At 54.4% G+C, this 20755-nt stretch overlaps 7 protein-coding genes across 7 annotated transcripts; 2 read left to right on the top strand and 5 right to left on the bottom strand.

The window, feature by feature from the left end:
* Positions 1-297: 297 nt before the first annotated feature.
* On the bottom strand, positions 298-3482 carry PG998_001273 (uncharacterized protein; the record flags this gene model as incomplete). Its single annotated transcript, XM_066868091.1, has 5 exons — positions 298-432; positions 515-1972; positions 2050-2646; positions 2684-3140; positions 3376-3482. 5 exons carry the CDS (start codon positions 3480-3482, stop codon positions 298-300), a joined length of 2754 nt encoding a protein of 917 aa, XP_066736506.1.
* Positions 3483-5113: 1631 nt separating this feature from the next.
* PG998_001272 (uncharacterized protein) lies at positions 5114-8563 on the bottom strand (the record flags this gene model as incomplete). The annotated part of the gene is made up of 4 exons (XM_066868090.1): positions 5114-7086; positions 7414-7455; positions 7937-8372; positions 8462-8563. 4 exons carry the CDS (start codon positions 8561-8563, stop codon positions 5114-5116), a joined length of 2553 nt encoding a protein of 850 aa, XP_066736505.1.
* Positions 8564-9553: 990 nt separating this feature from the next.
* On the bottom strand, positions 9554-11280 carry PG998_001271 (Cysteine desulfurase- mitochondrial precursor (tRNA splicing protein SPL1); the record flags this gene model as incomplete). Its single annotated transcript, XM_066868089.1, has 2 exons — positions 9554-9976; positions 10165-11280. The coding sequence occupies 2 exons, from the start codon at positions 11278-11280 to the stop codon at positions 9554-9556; spliced, it is 1539 nt and encodes a 512-aa protein (XP_066736504.1).
* A 685-nt stretch (positions 11281-11965) lies between these two features.
* Positions 11966-13759, top strand: PG998_001270 (uncharacterized protein; the record flags this gene model as incomplete). Its single annotated transcript, XM_066868088.1, has 3 exons — positions 11966-12392; positions 12489-13512; positions 13570-13759. 3 exons carry the CDS (start codon positions 11966-11968, stop codon positions 13757-13759), a joined length of 1641 nt encoding a protein of 546 aa, XP_066736503.1.
* A 1460-nt stretch (positions 13760-15219) lies between these two features.
* PG998_001269 (uncharacterized protein) lies at positions 15220-16040 on the bottom strand (the record flags this gene model as incomplete). The annotated part of the gene is made up of 5 exons (XM_066868087.1): positions 15220-15617; positions 15682-15694; positions 15754-15787; positions 15881-15955; positions 16012-16040. 5 exons carry the CDS (start codon positions 16038-16040, stop codon positions 15220-15222), a joined length of 549 nt encoding a protein of 182 aa, XP_066736502.1.
* A 703-nt stretch (positions 16041-16743) lies between these two features.
* On the top strand, positions 16744-17025 carry PG998_001268 (ribosomal protein S18; the record flags this gene model as incomplete). Its single annotated transcript, XM_066868086.1, has 1 exon — positions 16744-17025. The coding sequence occupies one exon, from the start codon at positions 16744-16746 to the stop codon at positions 17023-17025; it is 282 nt and encodes a 93-aa protein (XP_066736501.1).
* A 732-nt stretch (positions 17026-17757) lies between these two features.
* Positions 17758-20243, bottom strand: PG998_001267 (Complex I intermediate-associated protein 84; the record flags this gene model as incomplete). The annotated part of the gene is made up of 3 exons (XM_066868085.1): positions 17758-17926; positions 17987-19157; positions 19304-20243. 3 exons carry the CDS (start codon positions 20241-20243, stop codon positions 17758-17760), a joined length of 2280 nt encoding a protein of 759 aa, XP_066736500.1.
* Between the last annotated feature and the right edge of the window lie 512 nt (positions 20244-20755).

Below are 20755 nucleotides of genomic sequence, written 5' to 3'. Positions count from 1 at the left end.
CATTGAAATGAATTGACCTCTTTACGTTCCATTGCTTGCTTCTAATCGATTCTAGCATGGGCAAGAATGTGACGGTGATCTGTCCACGGAGACGAGACGGTGGAGCTGCATTCTTTACCTCTATTAAGGGCCTCGCCACTTATCCGTTAAGCAGACGCCCTGAAACTTCACAAGTCGAGGTCACCTATCCAACCTGACTACCATTGACACCTTTCTCCCTCCATCTCGAATCAAAACCGAGGCCCCGGAACACCGGGGGTTTCTCCTGCAACTCGCCTTTTTAACGCGACATTCCACTCACTGCATCACGGGTGCTTCGGCTCCTCCTCCATCAATCAACCCCATCCAAAGCAGCGAGTTAGGGTCATTATACCCCTGAATACTGAACGCGCCCGTATGGGGATCCTGCGGAAACAGCATCGTCATGGTGTCCTGCAATTTTGTTCAGTCATCAGTACTCTCTGTGTCTCTTTCGCTCTCTCATTCACCAAAAGAACGGGGGTTCTCTACTTACCCAGTCAATAGTATCCATGATACTACCCCCGATGGTCGAGGCTGGCAATGCCGATCCGGCTAGTGATGCCGCCGCAGCCGCCGCATTGCTGCCCTCGACGCCACCGCCCATTGCGTTTAGGGTCTGCGCATGTCCCACGCTCGAGGTGTCGCTGCTCCCGGGACTCTCGTGGTGGTTCGGAGGCAGACTGTAGAGGACCTGCCCGTCCGAGACGCCCGCAAATTCCATGGGAGGCTGGGGTTGGTGGTGGTGGTGGTGCAATGGAACCGCCGCGGTGGGCTGGGGATGTGGGGGTACCGGTGGTGTGCGGCGATCCGGCTCGGTCTTGGGTCCGTTGGTGCTGTGCAGGTAGAGCGAGGAAGATTGCAGCGCATGATGCTGTAGATGTTGCTGTAATTGATGTTGCTGTCGCGGGTGGTGTTGATGTGGATTGTGGTATCCTCCCGCCGCCGCCGCCGATGCCGCCGCCGCTGCTGCTGCTGCCCCTCCGTAGGGAGACGACGAGAGCTGTTTCCCGGTACCGGCGACGACGTTCTGGGCCAGTGCCGCGCGGGCCGTGTTGGTGGGGCCGCGCATCTTTCGCAGACGCATGTAGACGGCGGTCTTGCCCTGGATCTCGGAGAGGAGGTGGACGCCCTTGGCCTCGGGGGGCAGGCGGCGGTCGAGGCCGAAGACGTAGTCGAGGCAGGTCCAGATGCGGTCAGCGTCGCGGGAGCCCGGGCGATAGTAGACCTCGGTGGCGAGCAGCAGGGCGATCTGGTACTGGAAGTAGGCGCCCAGGTACCAGGCCCAGGGCCGGAACAGCGGGTTGGTCTCGAGCTGGATGGCGTGCTCGACGATGACGATGCCCGAGCTCACGAGCAGCGAGCTCAGCTGCGCCGGCATCGGGTGCGCCGCGTTGGAGTGGTAGGGGTGCAGCACCATGGCGTGCAGCCGGTACGTCAGCAGCGACATGACGCACTTGGCGTACCGCTGGGCCGGCTGCGCCACGTCGAGCAGGTGGTCGTACTTCTCCGACATGCGCCGCCGGAAGTTCTCGATCTTGGACAGCACGTCCGTCAGCGAGATCTTGCGGCCCTCGAGCCGCCGCCGGTCGAGCCAGATGATGCGCATCATCTCGTTGATCTCGAACCGGATCAGCGCCAGCGTGTTGGTGGTCCAGTGGTCCGCCGGCTCGGGCGGCACAACGGCGTGCGTGAGCTGGTCCTCGTTGCAGTTCACCGGCAGTTTTGTGTCGTAGTCCTCACGGCGTATCACCGGCTTCGGCCCCTGCGCCTCGCAGGTTCTTATGTCCAGAAAGCACAGTTGATGCCACACCAGGCGGCGCACGTGTGTCTCCAGAGGCGTCAGCCCATAGGCTTCCCCGTCGCGGTGCAGGCCCATGCACTCGGCCATTCTCACGGCGGCGCCTACGAGGACCGAATGTGCCCGGGACACTTCAGCTCGACATAAAGGCAGCTATTTTCCCCCTCCACGTCAGCAATAAAACCCCCACGCGCCCCGTCCAGGACTCTTGGGCTTGGCAGTCTACTCACCATGTAGATAATAAACGCCTGCATCGTCTCCATCTTGGTGGTCCGGAGGAAGTTGGCCTTGCTCAACGCCGTCTCCGTTCCCATCTTCAGGCTGTGCACCCAGTTCTCCTTCGCGAAACCACCCAGCTCGCGCATCACATCATTCTCGTCCATGGCGACGGCGCCGCTGAACAGCGCCGCAAATACGATGGACTGGGTCGAGGCGCGCGGTTCGCACAAGCCTTCGTTCACCTCAACCCAGAAGGCGGCATACGTCTCCTCCAACGACGCGCGCTGCGCGCACGTGGCTATCGGGTGCACCGATACGAAGTACTGTTGGAGGAATCGGTCCGCGTACGCACGGCAGGGCAGGAAGGTGCTGAGCGAGGGTTGCTCGATGACCTGGCTGAAGAACAAGCCGCTCGTCGGGGCGATATACTGAGCCCCGGGCCGCAGGAAGTCGGGCATCGAGATGTCCGAAGCCCCGCCGTCTGACATGCTGTCGAGGCCGGTGGGCGGGCCGAGGGCCGGAGACGGCCCGCTTGGCAGCGACACTCCGAAGGGCGACGGCGGAGTTCCGCGGTGCGAATGGTACTGCCGCGACAGACCGGCCGAGATCTAAGAAAAGGGCCATGGGTTAGCAACGTGGAATCACACGCGACTGTGACAGCAGCTCATTCACCTCTTCCGAAATGCGCGGTCTCGACAGACCGCCTATCCGCTCCGTGATGCGCATCTTCCCGATCTGGATGCCCAGGTCGATCATATCGTCGGCACCGTCAGCATCGTCCTCATAGGTCAGGTCCAGGGCCGCAAGCGGCGTCGACTCGAGGTATCGCTCGTCATCGGACTCGTCGTCGCCAATCTCGTCGGCCAGGATGCGCTGGGCCAGGGCGCTCCTCTGGATGGTGGCGGCGGCGGACTTGGCGACGTCCCTCTCAAGCTGGCGCTCCAGGGACCCCTGCTTCTCCTTGATCTCGGCGAGGCGCAATTGGCTCGCTTCGTCGAGCCGTGGCCCGATGTAGAGGCAATCGCGCCCCGCTTTGAGGCAGTTCACGCACGACGGCGACGTCTTGCTGCATTTCAACTTGCGCTTGCGGCATTCCAGACAGCTTTACCATTTCCGGCCTCTTCCATTTTGTGACGCCATGTCGTGGGAATCAACAGCAGAAACAACACCAAGTTGCTGTTTATTTCCCCGACGACGTGCACAAAATGAAATTGGCGGCATGTGTTAGTGAGTCGTGGCCAGCAATGTAGGACAGATGTGGGCGGGAAAAGCAAGCAAGAAGAACATGGGGGAACAACACAGACGAGAAAACGCCAGGCTGAAAGCAGAAGGCTTACCTGTTGATCATGCGATTCCGGCGACGGATGGGCTTGAGAGGTGCTCCTGCCGGTGCTTTCGGGTTGGGCCCGGACTCAGCTTCGGAGCCCAGACCGGCCTGTTCCATAATAATGGGAGGGGGAGGGGGCGCGGGCGGTGAATGCTTTTTTAGATTGGAGGAGGGGGTGGCGGAGGGGATGGTGAGGTGCGTCTCCCGCTCTATCTGCCCTCTCTCGGATCGCTCTCTGCCCTCTCTCGGGTTCTCGGTTCCCTGGCCTGGAAGCCCGGTATTGGCACTGATTGCTTCGCCTTCGGGCGCTCTCGTTCCTCGCTTTCTCTCTCGCGCTTTCTCTCTCGCTCTCTCTCTCGCTCTCTCTCTCTCTCTCTCTCTCTCTCTCTCTAGCTCTCGCGCTCTCTCTCCTGCTGGCGCGCTGACTCGCTGGTTCGGGGTGCATCCAAGCTCTCATAGGCTCGTTCATTTCGTGGGGAAGAGCCTGCCTTCTACGAACCCCCCATGCTCATGCTAGATTGCCTCCTTGTAACCGGATTGCTGGGAAATGGCAGGTCTCCAATTTATTTGCAGGTCCAGGCCGTTGGGATTCGAGAATGGGTTGTCGCAGGGCGCTACTACCTGAGATACGGACGTAAAGTCACGATTAGGTGTGGCGGGCCATCTGCAAGATTCGGCGGGGATCTCTTTTATATTCTGGCGAGTCCTTGTCCTTCTATTTCCCCCTCCAACTCCCGGCGTGGCAGCTTCAAGCCGCAGCAGACTTGCCGGGAAGAAGCGAAGCCCAAATGGCGTCCAGTAGCTTGGAAGCAGCTTGGCGTCCAGACCTCTTTCTTCCCTGTTATTTTGTTTTGGGCTTAGTTGCTTTCGCAAGAGGGTGACCGTTGCTATCTAAACATAGGTCGTGGCTATGTCGACCTGGCCACGGATCTGCAGTGTTTGCTTGTTACCTGGATCTGTAGGGAGGGTAGTACAGTACTTCCTGGGCGGGAGCTTCGGCCAATTTCCCACCTGCTTGCCTGCTGGGTGAAATCCATCCCTCACTTGCTCTCGGCACCAAGTAACGTCTGGCGAACTAGACAGCTGGGGGGTACAGGAGGGACGCAAGGAGTTGTCACCAGCGTTAGTCTTGGGTTGGTGCCGTCGATGCGTACCCCGGATGTCGTTTCGTCATTTTCCATCTGCAGCCCTTACTTGAACTCAAACCAAACCAATGCTGGTCTCGGCATCGCGTGTATGCTCGTCAAGTCGGGGGTTCCGCAAATAGGCTGGCAGGAGGCGTTAGGTCCGAGTGAAGAGGCACTGTGGCGCCTGGGTTTCGACAGCGTCACAAGAACCGAGAGAATGGCTCGAAAGTCCAACTGTGGTGCCTCATCGAGATAAGGTAAGCTGGCAACAGCGATCGAGACATTTGAGAGGCTGGTCGCTACTTGGTAGCCAAAAAGGGTCGACAGATCCGGATTCGATGCTGGTGTCACCACGCACAAAAGGACGTAAGGTAGTCCGCCCAAAGCAAGCACCCAAGCCGTCGTGTCCAATCATGCCTCTTGAAACCCCTTCTCTAGCGAAGCCGCTTGCTAACCGACCAACCATCGAGGAGCTAAGGCGCTCGCCAGTCTGCCGTGTAGTCATCTTTGCATTTGTTGCTATCTTAGATGTGCTGTGTACAATGAGACCTCCTATCGAGGCGCAGCTGCTTGCCTAGGCTATTCTCCATGTGCCCGGATTTGGAATTCTAGCCCTAAGCGCTATTTCTCCCAATTGGATGATCGAGGTTTAGACAGTACCCTGTTTCGCCATTGGACCAGTTGCAAATGAGCCGCACGCGTCTCTTTCAGACCGCGTTCCTTAAACAACACGCGCAAGAACCACCGCAGGCGACTTGCCCTGCCTGGCCGATTATTGACCAAATCTTTCGTGGTAGCCCGCCATAGCGCTTCTAGGCCCTTCGGCGATACCTTGGCCCCATGCGATCTGATGTAATTTACACATTGCTGGACTAATCGGAAAGACATGCTGTCAGGGATGTTGCGAGCGCTTGCAAACGCCACCGCCGCTGCTTCGGCCTTCTGTACCTGCTCGATTCGGAGGCCTCTTGGGACACGGCGAATCGCACCATGCTTTACGCCACCTGGGGACAGAGGGTAAGACCGCCGGCCACGCTTCATCGGGAACATTCTGAGCGCTGCGATGATGCGCTTCAGCTCCAGGGATTTGCTTTCCGACATCACCTTGAGGATATCCCCAGCAAAGCCTGTCTGCCAGAATTTCTTGGAGGCAAAAGTGCTCTTGCAGTACCGAACATATATTTCCAAGGCTAATTCCGGGTGCCTAAGCCCAATGGCAAGGTTGGCCAAGGGGGTTGCCTCATTTTGCACTAATTGCACAACACCATTGAGCAGTTGCATGATATCCTGGTGGCGTCCCATCCTGAGTAGAAATGTGCATAGACTTTTGATATATCGTGCTTGGTTTGTACACCAGAAGCTAGCGCTTAGTTGACCAAAGCATCTGGATTCGTGCGCGCCCATGAGTGAACTGTAAAGCTTCGTCACGTGTCGGGGAGAATAACGGTTGTTCAATCTTCCCAGAAATATCCGCGCGATTTGCTTCGATTCCAGAGGCTCAGCCGAGATGCCCGCCTCTAACAAGACGCAGGAATCGGCGAGGAACTCGTCGTCGAGGTTGCGTAGTCTTGCCAGAACCTGAAGCCAGCAAAATCGCATTGCTATGTAATTAGGAGATTGCGCACATTGAGTAAGATCCAGTAAAACCTCCTCCAGTACATAGCGATGCTCAATGCGCCCAAGTTCCTGAATAGCGGCTGCTAGTTTGTTGATTTGTCTCTCATGCGTCCGGTGCGTAGCCTGGCCCATTGCATTCAAAGAGTTGTTCAGATTCGTGCAAATGACATCTCTCAGTGATCCAATGGCATCGCTAGGAACCAGGGACATCAGTCTGGCGAATGTGCGCAGACTGTTGAATCGGAGCCTCGACGTCTCCTGCAGCAACATCGACCAAATATTCGTATCAAAGGGTAAGTCACCCAGTCTAGCAGACAATGCCTCCAGCCCATCAATCGATGCCCAGATTACTTGCGCCTTCAAGCGGTCAAATACTGGTGCCTCTTGCTGAATATCCATCGCCAGAGCTGAGCGGACCAGCACATCTGATATAGAAGGAACTAGGTTGTAAAGCGCCTGCGCAGATATTTGGCCCGTTGATAAACTGTCTCGAAGCGTGTCGCAGAATGAGGAAAAAACAGGACATATCTGAAATGTCCGATCGCGGGACGCATCTTGGATTAAAGCGTTAAAGCTCTGTTCGGCCAAGCTCGTCGGGTTTGTGTCAGAGCCAAGTACTGGTGTGGGCGCCGCGATCGAGCTGGGGTCGACCGTTGTGACGGGCATTGCGTTCCGTAGGGCACCTGGCGAGGCCGTAGTAGAGGCTTCATTCACACTCTGGCTCTGTGCCTCATCTCGTGGGGATAGCCATGCTAGGACAGCTTTCCAGAGTTTCTTCTCCGCCTGGGCTGTCTGACGGGTGCCTCGTGCTGTAGGTGGCTTCCACTGCCATTGGCTCAAGTCGGGGAGATTCTCCAGATGCCATAAAGGTGCCGATCCATGAGTATGACCAAAAGTCAACTCACCCATCCGCCTCTTGTTTTGTCGTCGGCGGCTCTCCAACGGTCCGGGCAAGGAGGAGCCGTGGCGTCGGGAGGCTATTCGGGAAACCAAGCAATATCGTTCGTATGCCGCTGATAGGGCACTCTCTGGTATCCATACGCTATCATGCTGGTTTAGCAGACGGCGTTTAATAGCTCTGCAGCATGTTGACGAGGACTGTGGAATAGACATGGGGTAAGGAAGAAGCGCCGGTGTCGGGGGGAGAGCGGACAGACTGGACGACAGTCTGCGTCAATAGTGTAGGATTCTCGTCTTCGGCGAAGATGTCATCTCAGCCGAGTAATCGCCACGGAACTGACGTATCCCGCAGCATGAGAGGAGGGAGATGGGCGTATATACGGTCAACAAAGCACCTCACTCACCTGCAGCGAATCCCAAAACCTGAAGGTTAGAAAATCCTGGAGCTTTGGCCAATCAGTTCAATCGTGGCTGAATTGGTCTAAGACGGAGATTATGTGGCTGGTGCAAGCAACAACACACAGACATGGAGATCAACCAACTCATGATGCTTCGGAGAGTGACGTACAAGATTTCCTTATGCACAATTTATTACACAGGCCTATATATATGAACACGAAGATTCCAGTAGTTTGTCTAATGGCTCTACTATAGAGTGGGTTTCCATAACTTATCCCAACTTCGATACTCGCCATATAATGAACCAACCCACCAAGTCAATCACTGGCTTCAAGGCAATCAATTACCGCCATAGCGCCAATTATAACAGGTAACGCCAATTTGCATAAGGCAGTCAGCTACAGTGCTATCTGCTAGCTATTGATGTAATCTCAGGTCCATCGCGCATCAATCATAGGGTATCATAAGTGCTCATTCCGTGTGCCATCCATTTCCGCCCCATCAATAAAGTGCAGCGTGTTTACTTACGAGCTTCAGCCTCTGCTTCAGCCTTCTTGTCGATGTTGGCCTCAAAACCTCGCTGGTTGGTCTTGCCAGCATCATGCTGCTTCTGGTACTCAGCGGCAGCACCCTCGTTGCCGAGCATGCTGTTGATTCCCTGGCCAATGGTGCCGCCAACACGGTCCTTGACACCCTCGTAGCCTTGAGACAAAATGCCCTTGGCCTCTTGGCCTTGGCCCTCCTTGTTCAAGTCGCGGCCTTGCTGCTTCAAGCTCTCGCTGCCAGTCAGATTGCCAATGAATTCCTTGGCACTACCTCCGGTCTGCTTCATGTTGCCAGTCATCTGGTCCTCATTGTCCTTGGCGATGCCAGAGGAGGTGATAGCACCACCAGGGACCTTGACAGAGGCCTTGGAGGCGTCATGCTCGAGCTCAGCGTTGTCCTTCTTGACTTCGGCTTGGGCCTGCACATAGGGATTTCATTAGCAGAAATTCAAGAAGAGGATATTCACCAGATTGGGATAGCAGGAGAGTTGTGCCGCACTGTACTAACCTTGTCAGCAGAGCTGCCGGTCACAGTGCCAAGGGCAGACTGGGCATAGCCGGTGGCCTTCTCGAGGTAAGAGTTGCCGGTGGAAGCGTTGTTGGCAGACATATTGATGGTTATGGGGTAGACTGGTAGGCAAGGGTGCAGTAGTAGGATTGTGTTGTTTGGTGGGAAGAGAGAAGAAGCTCAGAAATCTGGCCAAGAAATGGTTGGATGATGAGTAGAGGTTTGGTTGTGTGAGAGAGTTGGTGAATGGATCTGAGAAATGTTGGGGCTTTTATCGTCAGGCCTTTTGCGAGACTGAAAGAAACAAGTTACGTCAAAGGCAGGCTGGAAGCAGGCAACCACCATCATGGAAGAGTGGAATTGTGCTGTTAAACATGGCAGCTCCTGTTGCTATGTTCTACAGTTTCCCCGGAATCTCGATCGATTGGTTGTGTAGGAGTGAGTCGCATTGTGTGGTTTTCTTGCCATGGGGAAGCGGCATGACGTCATATGGTGGGGGTGGGAGGAAAGCAGCCGCCTGGCCGCCTCTTTGTCTCCTTCGATGATACAATCCGTCACCCTGCCCTCTTTCCAATCTATCCGCACTGAGGCTGCAGGCTGGTGGCTGGCTTCCGGTTGATTCTTACTTACTTGCAGTACCCACAGAGGGAAGAGCATTGCACAATCTGTGACTCATGATGAAGATGGTGTGCCCCGGCGTTCAGAAAACACCTGATGTCAAGGTGCAACTTGTATTGTATTGTACATAAGTATGGTATCAATGATGTAATCTGTGTGTCTCGCAACGCCTGGCGAGAAATATAGATCGCACCGCCTCTTCCTTATCATCGCTTTCGTGGCTGTTCCTATCCTCAGCACTTAAAACTCCGTAGTCCCAAAGCGAGAGATGTGTGTGAATGCAACTTCACCAACTGCAGTCAGTTGTCCAATGTACAAAAGAGTCCATTGCCCTTTTCCCCGGGCAAGCTCTGTGATCCGACGCAGTCGAGCGCGTTTCGACTTCCAGTCCAGAGTCCCGTAAGCATCGTTCCCTTAGCTGGTCCGCCGAGCGAAACAGACCGGGCAAGTAAAATAAAATGCACCATGTCGAATTTAGTGTTGACTCCATTCAATCGTATTGAGGTCCACACCCTCTTGCACCAGCTCCCACAAGGGGCTCAATTCCCGCAAGAATGTGACGCGTTCCTGAACAGCCTTCAGCACGTAATCAATCTCTGCCTCGGTCGTGAATCGGCCAATGCCAAAGCGAATACTGCTGTGGGCGCTTTCGTCGCTGTTGCCCAATGCGCGTAGGACATAGCTGGGCTCCAGTGATGCTGATGTGCAAGCGCTGCCAGACGACAAGGCAATGTCCTTGAGTGCCATCAATAGAGATTCGCCTTCGACATAAGCAAACGAAACATTGACACACCCAGGATAGAAGTGGTCCGGCGATCCGTTCTGCGTGGTGTGCTCCAAGGAGAGAAGACCCTTCAACAGACGATCGGAGAGATACTTGATTCTCTTCGAGTCATACTATGCGACCAAAGTAAGCATTTCCCCATGAACAGATCTTGAGAGACGAGAAGAGTGGCAATAATTGCACATCAGACGCGTGTACTGTGTATCAACAAACGGATTCCGGTCAAGGAATTCAGAAAGCCATGCATGGAGTAGTTCATCATAGAAGGTAGAAACGGGTGAGCAGAGAAGTTGAAACGTACCGCTAATTCCTCATTGGCGATGCGACAGGCCTCGCCAAAGCCAACAACTAGAGGTGGTGCTAACGTGCCACTGCGAAGACCTCGCTCCTGACCACCTCCGCTGATAATGGGCTCAAGTCTCACTCTTGGGCGTCTCCGTACGTAGCAAGCACCAATTCCCTTGGGGCCGTAGATTTTGTGTGATGAGATAGACATCAAGTCGATGTTCATCTTGTTCACGTCCATAGGCATCTTGCCCACAGCCTGAGCCGCATCCGTGTGGAAGAAGACCTTCTTTGACCGGCAAAGTTTGCCAATCTCCTCGAGAGGCTGGATGACACCGATCTCGTTGTTGACAGCCATGATACTGACAAGGGCAGTTTCTGGGCGAATAGCAGCCTCGAGAGCTTCGAGGTCGACCAAGCCATCGTTCTGCACTGGCAGGTATGTGACCTCGAAGCCATCATCTTGAAGATGACGGCAGCTGTCGAGGACACATTTGTGCTCGGTTTGGGTCGTAATGATATGCTTCTTCTTGCCCGATCTGCCAAAGAATCTCGCCACGCCCTTGATGCTCATGTTGTTACTCTCCGTGGCACCACTGGTGAATATTATTTCTTTGGGGTCTGCGCCAATAAGGTTGGCGATGTGTCCACGGGCTTCCTCAACAGCCTTCTCGCTCTCCCATCCGTATGCGTGGGTACGGGAATGCGGGTTACCGTAAACACCAACGAAGAATGGCAGCATCGCATCAAGCACTCGTGGGTCTACTGGTGTTGTTGCTTGCATGTCGAGGTAGATAGGACGCTGCCCTTCTTCCATCAGGGTGGCCTCCTTCAAGACCTCAGCCATAGGATTGAGTGACGAGGAGCTCGCGGGAGCACCGGGTCCAGGCATTACCATTTCGCCCTTGTCGTTCATGAAGTCTTTCTTGTCCAGCCGAATGGCTGTCTCGATGTTCACCTGCGCATGATCGCGCTTGGTCTCGGAGACATAGCTTCTCCGCGAAGCCCGGACTGGGGCTGTAGCTACAGCTCTCGATACTGTGGGGAGAGTGCGCGAGGTTGTGGAGGTGAGGGATCGCTTGAGTCCCAGGCGCGAGGCCTGTCTCAAGGCAGACGAAGCTGCGTTGACCATAGTCACTCTTGTGTGGTATTAAATGGGGTGTGAAGAAGAAAAGAAAAGGGCGGGAAATGGTGGTGGGAGAGAGTTTGGGGGCTCCCAGGTCGAACTCGAAGTTCGGCGGCGAATTGAGAATTCATGATGCAGCCAACGTAGAAAAAGACTGGACGGAGCCGAGCTTCCCACCTATCGAGCTCGGTGATAAGCCCTCGGGCGCGGATAATGTATCCTGCGAGTGGGCTGGCCCCGGGCCTTCATCAGCTTCTCCGATTGGCCAGTAAATCGCCAAGTCACATTGGACACAGCTAGGCACTGGGTACGACTATGTAGGTACTAGATCGACGGTGGCAGAGAGCTCCGAAGCGGGAGATTCAGGAAGCTTGTCGCACTTGGTCCTGCGACTTGCAGTGTGGTTGAGCGGCTTTTCCCTTTTTTCTCTTCTACTCTCCTTTTCCCACGACGGCTTCAAATATCCTACCATCACAAACCTATCATCTACAAAAGGAGGGACTATAGAAAGATCCAAAAGTCTTTCGATCCGAGTGACGCTTTGTAGAGTTGATCAATTGGGTCTGCTGCTGGCAAGCTCTATCCCGCTTTACCCAGCTCTTTCTGTACCTGGTACCGAAAGTACCCTTTTCGCGAAGGAAAAAAACATTGGAGGAAACGACCGAAAGGCCGACGTCACCTCACGCGCAACATGCTTCGGTCACTAAGAGCTACAGCTGCGGCTACCGGCCCAGCCAGAGGCCTGCTTGGGCCCAAGGCCGCGGCGCCGCGGTTGGCAATCGCTTGCACATGCAAGACCTCCGCATCTCCCAAATCGCCCTTTTCGACTGCTCCCTCCAACGCTTCCTCTGGCAGTACTTCTGTCCCCTCCTACCCCCTACGATTCCAGCGCAACCTGCACGCAACCGCAATCAGGATGTCGGCCAACACGAGAACCGAGACCGATGCCTTCGGCGAGGTCCAGGTCCCTGCCGACAAGTACTGGGGAGCCCAGACCGAACGATCTCTCGAGAACTTCAAGATCAACCAGCCCCAGGACCGGATGCCGCCGCCCATCGTCAAGGCCTTTGGTATCTTGAAGGGAGCCGCCGCTACTGTCAACATGCGCTATGGACTTGGTATGGTTTAGTCCCCCGTCTGAAGTTATACTACATGATATACTGTACACCTCAACACTAGCGGCGCAAACTTACTAAAGCATTGCTTCCCACCAGACGAGAAGGTCGGAAAGGCCATTCAGCAAGCTGCCGCCGAGGTGGCCGACCTCAAGCTGCTCGACCACTTCCCTCTGGTTGTCTGGCAGACCGGTTCCGGCACCCAGTCCAACATGAACGCCAACGAAGTCATTTCCAACCGAGCCATTGAGATCCTCGGCGGAACCATGGGCACCAAGAAGCCAGTCCACCCCAACGACCACGTCAACCGCTCCGCCTCTTCCAACGACACCTTCCCTACCGTTATGCACATTGCCGCCGTGCTCGAGCTCGAGGGTTCGCTTCTGCCAGCCATTAAGTCCCTCCGCGATGCCCTGCAGAAGAAGGTGGACGACTTCGAGGCCAAGAACATCATCAAGATCGGACGGACGCATTTGCAGGATGCGACACCTCTGACCCTGGCCCAGGAATTCTCGGGCTATGTTGCACAACTCGACTTCGGCATCAAGCGGGTCGAGAGCTCTCTTCCTGATCTGAGGTTGCTTGCACAAGGAGGCACTGCTGTGGGCACCGGCATCAACACTTTCGAAGGTTTCGCCGAGGCTATTGCCGAGGAAGTCACCAAGATGACTGGTACCGAATTCAAGACTGCCCCCAACAAGTTCGAGGCCCTTGCTGCGCACGACGCCATTGTCCAGGCATCCGGGTGCCTGAACACACTGGCTGGCTCCCTCACCAAGATTGCCCAGGATGTCCGATACCTCGGCAGCGGACCCCGATGTGGTCTTGGCGAGCTGATTCTGCCCGAGAACGAGCCGGGCTCCTCCATCATGCCTGGCAAGGTCAACCCCACGCAGTGCGAAGCCCTGACCATGGTCTGCGCCCAGGTCATGGGCAACCACGTTGCTACCACTATTGGTGGCATGAACGGCCAGTTCGAGTTGAATGTTTACAAGCCCCTGGTTATCCGCAACCTTCTCCACAGCAGCCGTATCCTGGCTGACGGTATGGCCTCTTTCGAGAAGAACCTGGTGGTCGGCCTGCAAGCCAACGAGGAGAAGATTGCCACCATTATGAAGGAATCGTGAGTTGCCCCATGCCTAAAGTAAACAAGTACACTGCTAATGAGCATTTGAAACAGACTCATGCTGGTCACCTGCCTTAACCCCAAGATTGGCTATGACATGGCAAGCAAGGTTGCTAAGAATGCGCACAAGAAGGGTCTGACCCTCAAGCAAAGTGCCATGGAATTGAACGCCTTGAGCGAGGCAGACTTCGACCAGCTCGTGAAGCCTGAGTTGATGGTCGGTCCCTCGGCTTACAAGGGATAGACGATTAAACTCTATTGAGTTATCCCAAGTCCCAAAAAAATCACTTGACTCTTTGAACGCCATGGACAGCATTGGTTATTGCGATGAGTCCGTCTGTATATGCATCCTATTATTACACAGTGAGCATGTGTATACCTTTGGCGCAGCATTGTATAAATAAATGTTCGTTTTAGAAAGTGCAAAGGAAAAGAAGAAGAATAAACCGCTGCAGATGAGTTGTGGTACGAGATCCATTACCAACTATTTTCTTATGGGCAGTCTTTTCGTATCTCAAGCGGTGTATGGTAAAATGCAGTAGGTACGGACGGATAGGGAGGCCAGGCCTTGCCGAGTCTTGAGGAGAGTAGAACAGCCCGAAACCGCGCAGTAGAACCCGATATCCCCTGCGACGTCGGGAACTTGAGAATGGCCTTGTATACTTTTCTGTATATTTTCTTTCCGTCCCTTTCGAGAATGCGTGTCTGGTAGCCCATCTTCAATTCCTGCTTGGTGTTAAAACACTTCGGGCAATCATTACAGATAAATTCGGCTTTCCTTGGGTACGTACTTTCTGCATGTAGCGGGCTTGGGAGGATAGCACGGTTTCCAAGTACAGTTACGCTATTCTCAGTGCTGCTGAACAAAGGAGGCCCGGAAGCCCCGAGTGGCGGTATGGCCAGCTCCTGGGGTATTCCCGAGGTGAAAGGGCATGCTAGCAACTGAGATTGTTGCAACTGGTTTGGCAAGTAACCGGGCACCGGAAATTGTTCTGATACAAAAGGAACCGGCCATTCCTTGCTGTTGAACGAATGGAAGCCCCGAGGTCTTTTTGAGGCGTCAGTGCTACGGCTTCGTGTTGGAGACCTGCCATGTAAAGTGCGGCTCACCATGGTCATATAAACAAACCCCCCGTCCCCCCCCTCCCCCAAGTAATCGAAAGATGCCAGTGCACCTGAACCTACATCGAGCTCCGGGCCAAAGGGGCGGGGAGCCGCATCTGCGAAATCGGAAAAGCCACATAGACCTGGCACACAGCCCCGGGAGTTTTGAAGTAAAGGCTCGAGCCCAGCTCGATGTCAACGAATAACGCTAGCCCATGGCAAGCGGTGAGGAGTATTCAGAACGGTTTCTGGCGATTGACTTAAGACACGGATGGAGCTTGGATAATTCTCAAGTTCGTTCTAGCCTACCGGTTGAAGGCAGTAGAGCGGTCCTCTGTCGCAACTGGGCTTTTCGGAACAGAACGAGGCCTGCATACCGCACATTGCATTGGATCCTAGTAATGAATTGCCGATGATTTAGAACGAGGGCCATTCGTTACGAATAAGGTGAGCAGTTAGGGGTTCAATAAAATCAAAACCATTATATTCTAGTCGGCTGACATAGCCGTATGAACTCCTAGACGCCCAGCCATGCAATTCTTCTCTATCCCGACCACCAAGCAAAACGGTACAGACCCACCCAGCAGAGATCGGGTAGATCTAAAGCAGTTCAAAGTCGTCCAGGCGATCCTTGTACTTCATGACGTGTCGCTTGATCTTGCTGCCCTCGGACCAGGTGATGAAGTCCTCCATAGACCTGTTGACCAGGTATGCCGGATCCGAAATGACCTCGGTGCCCACGCGGACGTGGCCCTGTTCAATCAGCTTGATCGCCCCGGTGATGGTCTCGGACATCTTGAGCCTTTGCATCACGACGGGAAGCCGTCTCCTGGCGAAGGCGCTGACGGTGATCTTCTCTACTGAGGACATCTTGGAGGTCTGGGAGAGGACGCCCATATCGTAAAGCTTCTCGAGCAGAAGATCCTCGTGTTTCCTGCGGAAAGCCGACTCTGGGCTCAGCTGCGAGAGCTTGTGCGCATATTGTCGCACGGAGCCACCTTGAATTCCTCGAGGTTAGCCATCACCGCCGAGAAACATTCATGCCAGCCTTTCATCACTTACATAGGCGGTTGTACTACAAGACTTGACGTTAGCTAAGATAATTTCACTGTGGAAGTGGGTAGATGAGCTTACCTTGTGGTAGTCTTCTACCTTTTGGATCGAATATCTGATAATATCAGATTAGCTGCTGCATCATGAATCGGACAGACTGGTCGGGGGAACGAAGTCGCCGTGTCCATCGTGCAGATAGAACCCATACCTCCGGATGACCTCATGGTCTCTGTGATTGTTGTCACTCTTGTAGGTGATGAAATCAACCTTTTTGAGGAGCTTCCTATTCTGATATCAGTACTTCGTCACTTCAAGATTATGCTACAGGATGTGACATACGACTCGTGATGCTTGAGCTTTCGGACCATCTTGACGATATTCTTATGGGCTAGCAGTGTCTGCCGCAAGAACTTCTGAAGGAGAACAGGAGATAGAGAGGAGGTTCGTGCCAGATGGGAAACTAGGTGCAGTCACGATGCTACCAATGCTTCGTCTGCAACGCGCCAAAAGTTCTTGTCGCAACGCGGCTCTCTTTCCGCCATCTCGAATTATTTTTGGCCCCGCCACCCCCGATAACGCCCACCGATAACCTTAAATTGCGGGCGTCGGATTAATTGCTGCACGCTCCGTCCGTCCCAATGTACCACCAAATTTCCAAATGGCCTGGCATCGCTGCCCATAACGAAGGTCCAGTTCGTGAATAGCTTCAGGCCCGGAGTCAATCAGCCAGGAGCCCAATCCAGCCCGCTCACGATGCCGCCACGTATACCGTTTCTCAGCGCCTTCAAACAGCCCGCCTCCTCGAATTTCTTCCGAGGCCAAGTTTGCCAATTCTCTCAGCGGGCACCTCTTCTAGATCGTACGTCCGTTCCCGATCCATGCACACACTCCTCTTTCCACGTCAAGTACCTACACAGGCGCACACAGGACTAATCAATTCATCAGTTCGCCGTGATGTCCCCTCCTCCCCAGCTTCCTCGGTGCTGAACCTGGACTCGCCCTCCTCTTCGAAGCGCCGCGGAGCCATGAACTCGACCGAGGGGGGCCTCCGATATTTTCAACAGCTTCAACATGAGCCGGCGGACGCAGACGCCCACGGGCGAGCGCAAGGTAGTCGGCGAGCTGCGGGGCAAGAACATCAGCGAGGACTACAGGCGGCAGATGCCGCGTCGGTGGCGCGAGGGTGAGCTTTACGCGCCCCGTGACCTCAGCGAGGTCGAGGCCGCCAAGTGGCGCAAGATGACGAGCGTGCAGCGCGACCTGGTGGATCTTCTGGGACTTCGGCCGCTGGACATGTACTCGGTAGGCTTTCTCCTACCTTTCCCCCTATGCGCCGTTCCTCGATGGATGTAGAAAGGGGGGGGCCATTTCTTAGTGCTTGATACAAAGCCATGGATCCAGTGCTATTTGCGTCATGCCCATCTCACTAACATTTGCCACAGAACTTCTCAGTGGTCTCTGAGTATATGACAGTCCATGGCCGTATCAAAAAGCGATTCCAGAACGGTCTCACTCCCAAGAACCAGCGAAAGGTTGCTAAGATGATCAGACGCTCCATCGCTCTGGGTATCCATCCCAGTGTGCATCGCCATCCCGAGTTACTGATGCGGGCCGGACACATGACAGCACAGCAGACTGAAGCAAAGGGGAAACGGGGCAGCTTCCTTTAGTAAGAACCAAAATTCGCAAGGCAGATGACGGGACCCGTGAAGACGGGACATTTCCGGATGGGACTCACTTATATCGATCTCACCGAATGTAAAATACTCTGTACAGAACCTGCCGTGATGAAGTACAACATCAGACTCCAATACCGCATCGGACGACTTGTCGGCATTCTAAGAAAGCCTCCAGTGGCATAAAAGGGGGTGGGCAGGCGCATACGGCCCCATGGATACTTACACTTGTTGCTTCTGACAAGACATGTACCAATATACCGACTGAAGTCGTCAGTCAGCCACCGCCCTTTAACCTGGTGGTATGTTCAACAAATTTCTACTATTGTACAGTAAATAGACCCCACTGTCTTTTGTACAAATATACCTACGTCGTGTACATTCGAATCCATAAGCGACGAACACGCCATTAGGCCTTCCACGGCCGAGAAACCTGGAATCTCATCAGTCCTTCGGCATCGCGCTTCCTCCGTGTCTTCTCCAGGCTGTTCCAGACGTGAGGGAACTGTTCCTTCGCCCACGCCTCGAAGTTTCCTTTCAGGTCGTCGCTGCCCAATGCATTATATACCACAGCAAGCCTTGATGGTGCTTTCGTCAGTATGCAACACGATTGAGTTGTCATCAGATCGGGAACTTACGTGATTGGTTCGGGCCGTTGGTGGACTTCGGTCTCCATATTCTCGAGCAGCTCTTTCGCCTGCTCCAGCTGACTGTGAGCGCCCAGCGCACCCGCGTACGCCGTATATACGTTGGCCGGAATCTCAATTTCCATCTTGCCAACCTTGTCCCACAAGGACTGGGCCGCTTCGACTCCAAAAGGGGAGAACTCGTACGCCCTGAACACAATCTCCAAAGACTGATAAGAAGGACCTTCTTGTGACCTGCTGATCTCTTTCCAATAATCCAGAGCTCTTGAAACATCATCGCAGGCGGTATATGCGATCATCAGAGCATTGTAGACTCTAGTCGTGAGACGAATTCTTGTGTCCATCTTGAGCATATTGTGCACCATCTTCAGACTTTCAGCATCCGGACACCGGCCGAGACCCTCCAAGCAACGGATGTATGTCTCGGCTGTGGGCCGGAAGATCTTGTTGCTATGCTGCCTCATATGGCCAAACACATGGCAGGCCATGTCTGCCCGTCTTCGGTCATAGAATCCGTCCATGATAAGGACTCGGCTTTCCAGTTTCACATCTGGGAAAAACTGGCGAATAAGGGCGTAGGCATCCCAGACTCGAGCTGTGCTGTTGGACTTGTCCAAACAGTAGTCCACGAAGGCCTGGCAAACCTTTTGTCGGTCTTCAAGGTTCAGGTGTATCGTATGCAATGACAAAGTATCAATCACCTCATACTGCTCATCGTTTTTCAGGAACGCCATGCATATCGAAACAACAGTATCTGGCTCAAGTGTGACATGCTGCTCTTCCAGGAAGCTGGTGATTTCTAGTATGCTTTCGTGTTTTGGGGATGAAGCCATACACAGCGCACGTATTAGCCGGTTTAGGGCAGGCCAGTCATCCCTGTCGCTCTTGAAGTTTTGGAGCGACCTGTAGGCAGTAAACGCACCATCCAGGTCGTCCGCGGCAATCCGGTAGTCAATCTGTTGGCTATAGAACTGCCGGTCTGGCTCCAGGCCCAATTTGGGGACCAACGCTGCCAGACGCTCGGCGAGGTAGGCATCCCCCCTTTCGATAGCCGCTTCAATGACAGCGTTCATGATCTTCATGTTAGGGTCAAGCTTGTACTTTTCAGATTGCAATTTGAGCATTCGCTCGAGATACTCGGGGCCTTTCCCCATCAACAGAACTGCGAATTGGTAGAGCAGTGTGACGGCTTGTTCCACATGGGTGGGATTCGATAACGATTCGATGCTGTTAGCCATGTCTTGGTATACCGACATGGCCCACTCGTTCTCGTTGTTCCGAATGGCGCACCTCAAAGCATCGGAATACGTGATCTGCCTCGGGGGTCCTTGGGTTCGATTGGCTGGGTAAAAGCTGCCATCATCCTTGCGACGTCATCTCGCTGCGCGTAGAATCTTGTAACAACTTCGTGAACGCTTTGCGTGTACGAGATGCCAGCCTCTGTCCTCATGTTTTCGACGAAAGCCAGCATGTCCTCTTCCCGACCTTCACGGGCCAAGCCGCGGAGAACCGGCGTCCAAAGTCCTTTGGTGCGACCCATGTCAATGTCCGATGCCCGACTGAGCTGAGGCCACTGTTCCAGAATCATATCTCTGGCCTGTATCGCTTGGCCATGCTGTGCTAGTGTACGGACCAACGGGATCATATCAAAGACTCGAAGGGCTTCCGTGCTTAGGTTCTTTTCTGCAGGACTCGGCTTCCGAGCCGGGGCGGTGATTTGTTTTCGGATCTCATGGTAAAGAGCTTTGGAAAAGCCCAGGGCAATAGCTGGGTCGTCTTTCGGGGGCAGCAGCAGTAGGGTATCTCTCGCAGTCCTTAGGTCGGCGATAGATAGGTCGCCGCCTTTCTCGGATGTGGATGGTATCGAAAGGTATTGGAAAACCTTCTGCGCGGCCTGGATCTGGAACGAGTTCACCGGGCGGCCGTTGAACCTCTTATATTTGAAGAACTCGCGGAACCCCTTCAACAACTCTTCCCTCGGTGGGGGCGGAGGTTTTCCATTTCGTGGGAGCCATACTGCAACAGAACTTCGTAGCCGGGCTCGACGTCGGGTGCCTTGAGGGTTCGCGGGGCCTTCTGGAAGAAGTTCAGGAAGGTCCTCCGTTGCTGAGATACCCTGAGAGGCCGTCTCCCTAGTGTGCATCGACTCGCTGACGGTCTTTGGGGGGGACTGGAGGGGACATGGATGGAGCGCAGCCTGGTGAACAAGCAAGCGTCGCAAGACATGGCGGGTCAATTGCGACCGCATAATGGGTGTTTAACTACGTACGGAGCCGACTGCAGTGTGGGATTAGAAAAGGCTTCACATGGCAATGCGCCTGCATTTGTTTGGAGAACTTGCCTGGGCATGGTTGGAGCTCAATTGCGATCAAGATAGGCTCATAATGCCACATCGAACGAACATGGATAGCTTCCGGCCTCTGCTGTCTGTCTACACTGCACGGCACACCCTACGCACTACGGGTTTATCTCAAAAAAAGATTGGAGCTCCATTCACATTCGCAGGTACCCTGGAGCGAGAGCTCCTCGACTAAAAGCGCGTCATTGCTTTTGGAGGGCCACGACTTGCTGCCAGCTGGTTCGGACGCACCCCACCTGCCAGGACATCTGCACCATCTGCACCATCTGCACCATCTGCACCATCTGCAATCCAATGCGTCTCTTCTCGGCCGCTCGCGATTGGATTCTTGGGATCCCACACGTAGGATTTCGGGGCGACGTGCCAAGCTCGGCTCGCAACATACCGGGCGCCCCTTGCTA

The sequence above is a fragment of the Apiospora kogelbergensis genome (assembly GCF_038363985.1).
Source record: "Apiospora kogelbergensis strain CBS 113332 chromosome Unknown utg000001l_segment0_segment0, whole genome shotgun sequence".
Classification (NCBI taxonomy): domain Eukaryota; kingdom Fungi; phylum Ascomycota; class Sordariomycetes; order Amphisphaeriales; family Apiosporaceae; genus Apiospora; species Apiospora kogelbergensis.
This window is presented reverse-complemented; position numbering and strand designations above follow the sequence as displayed.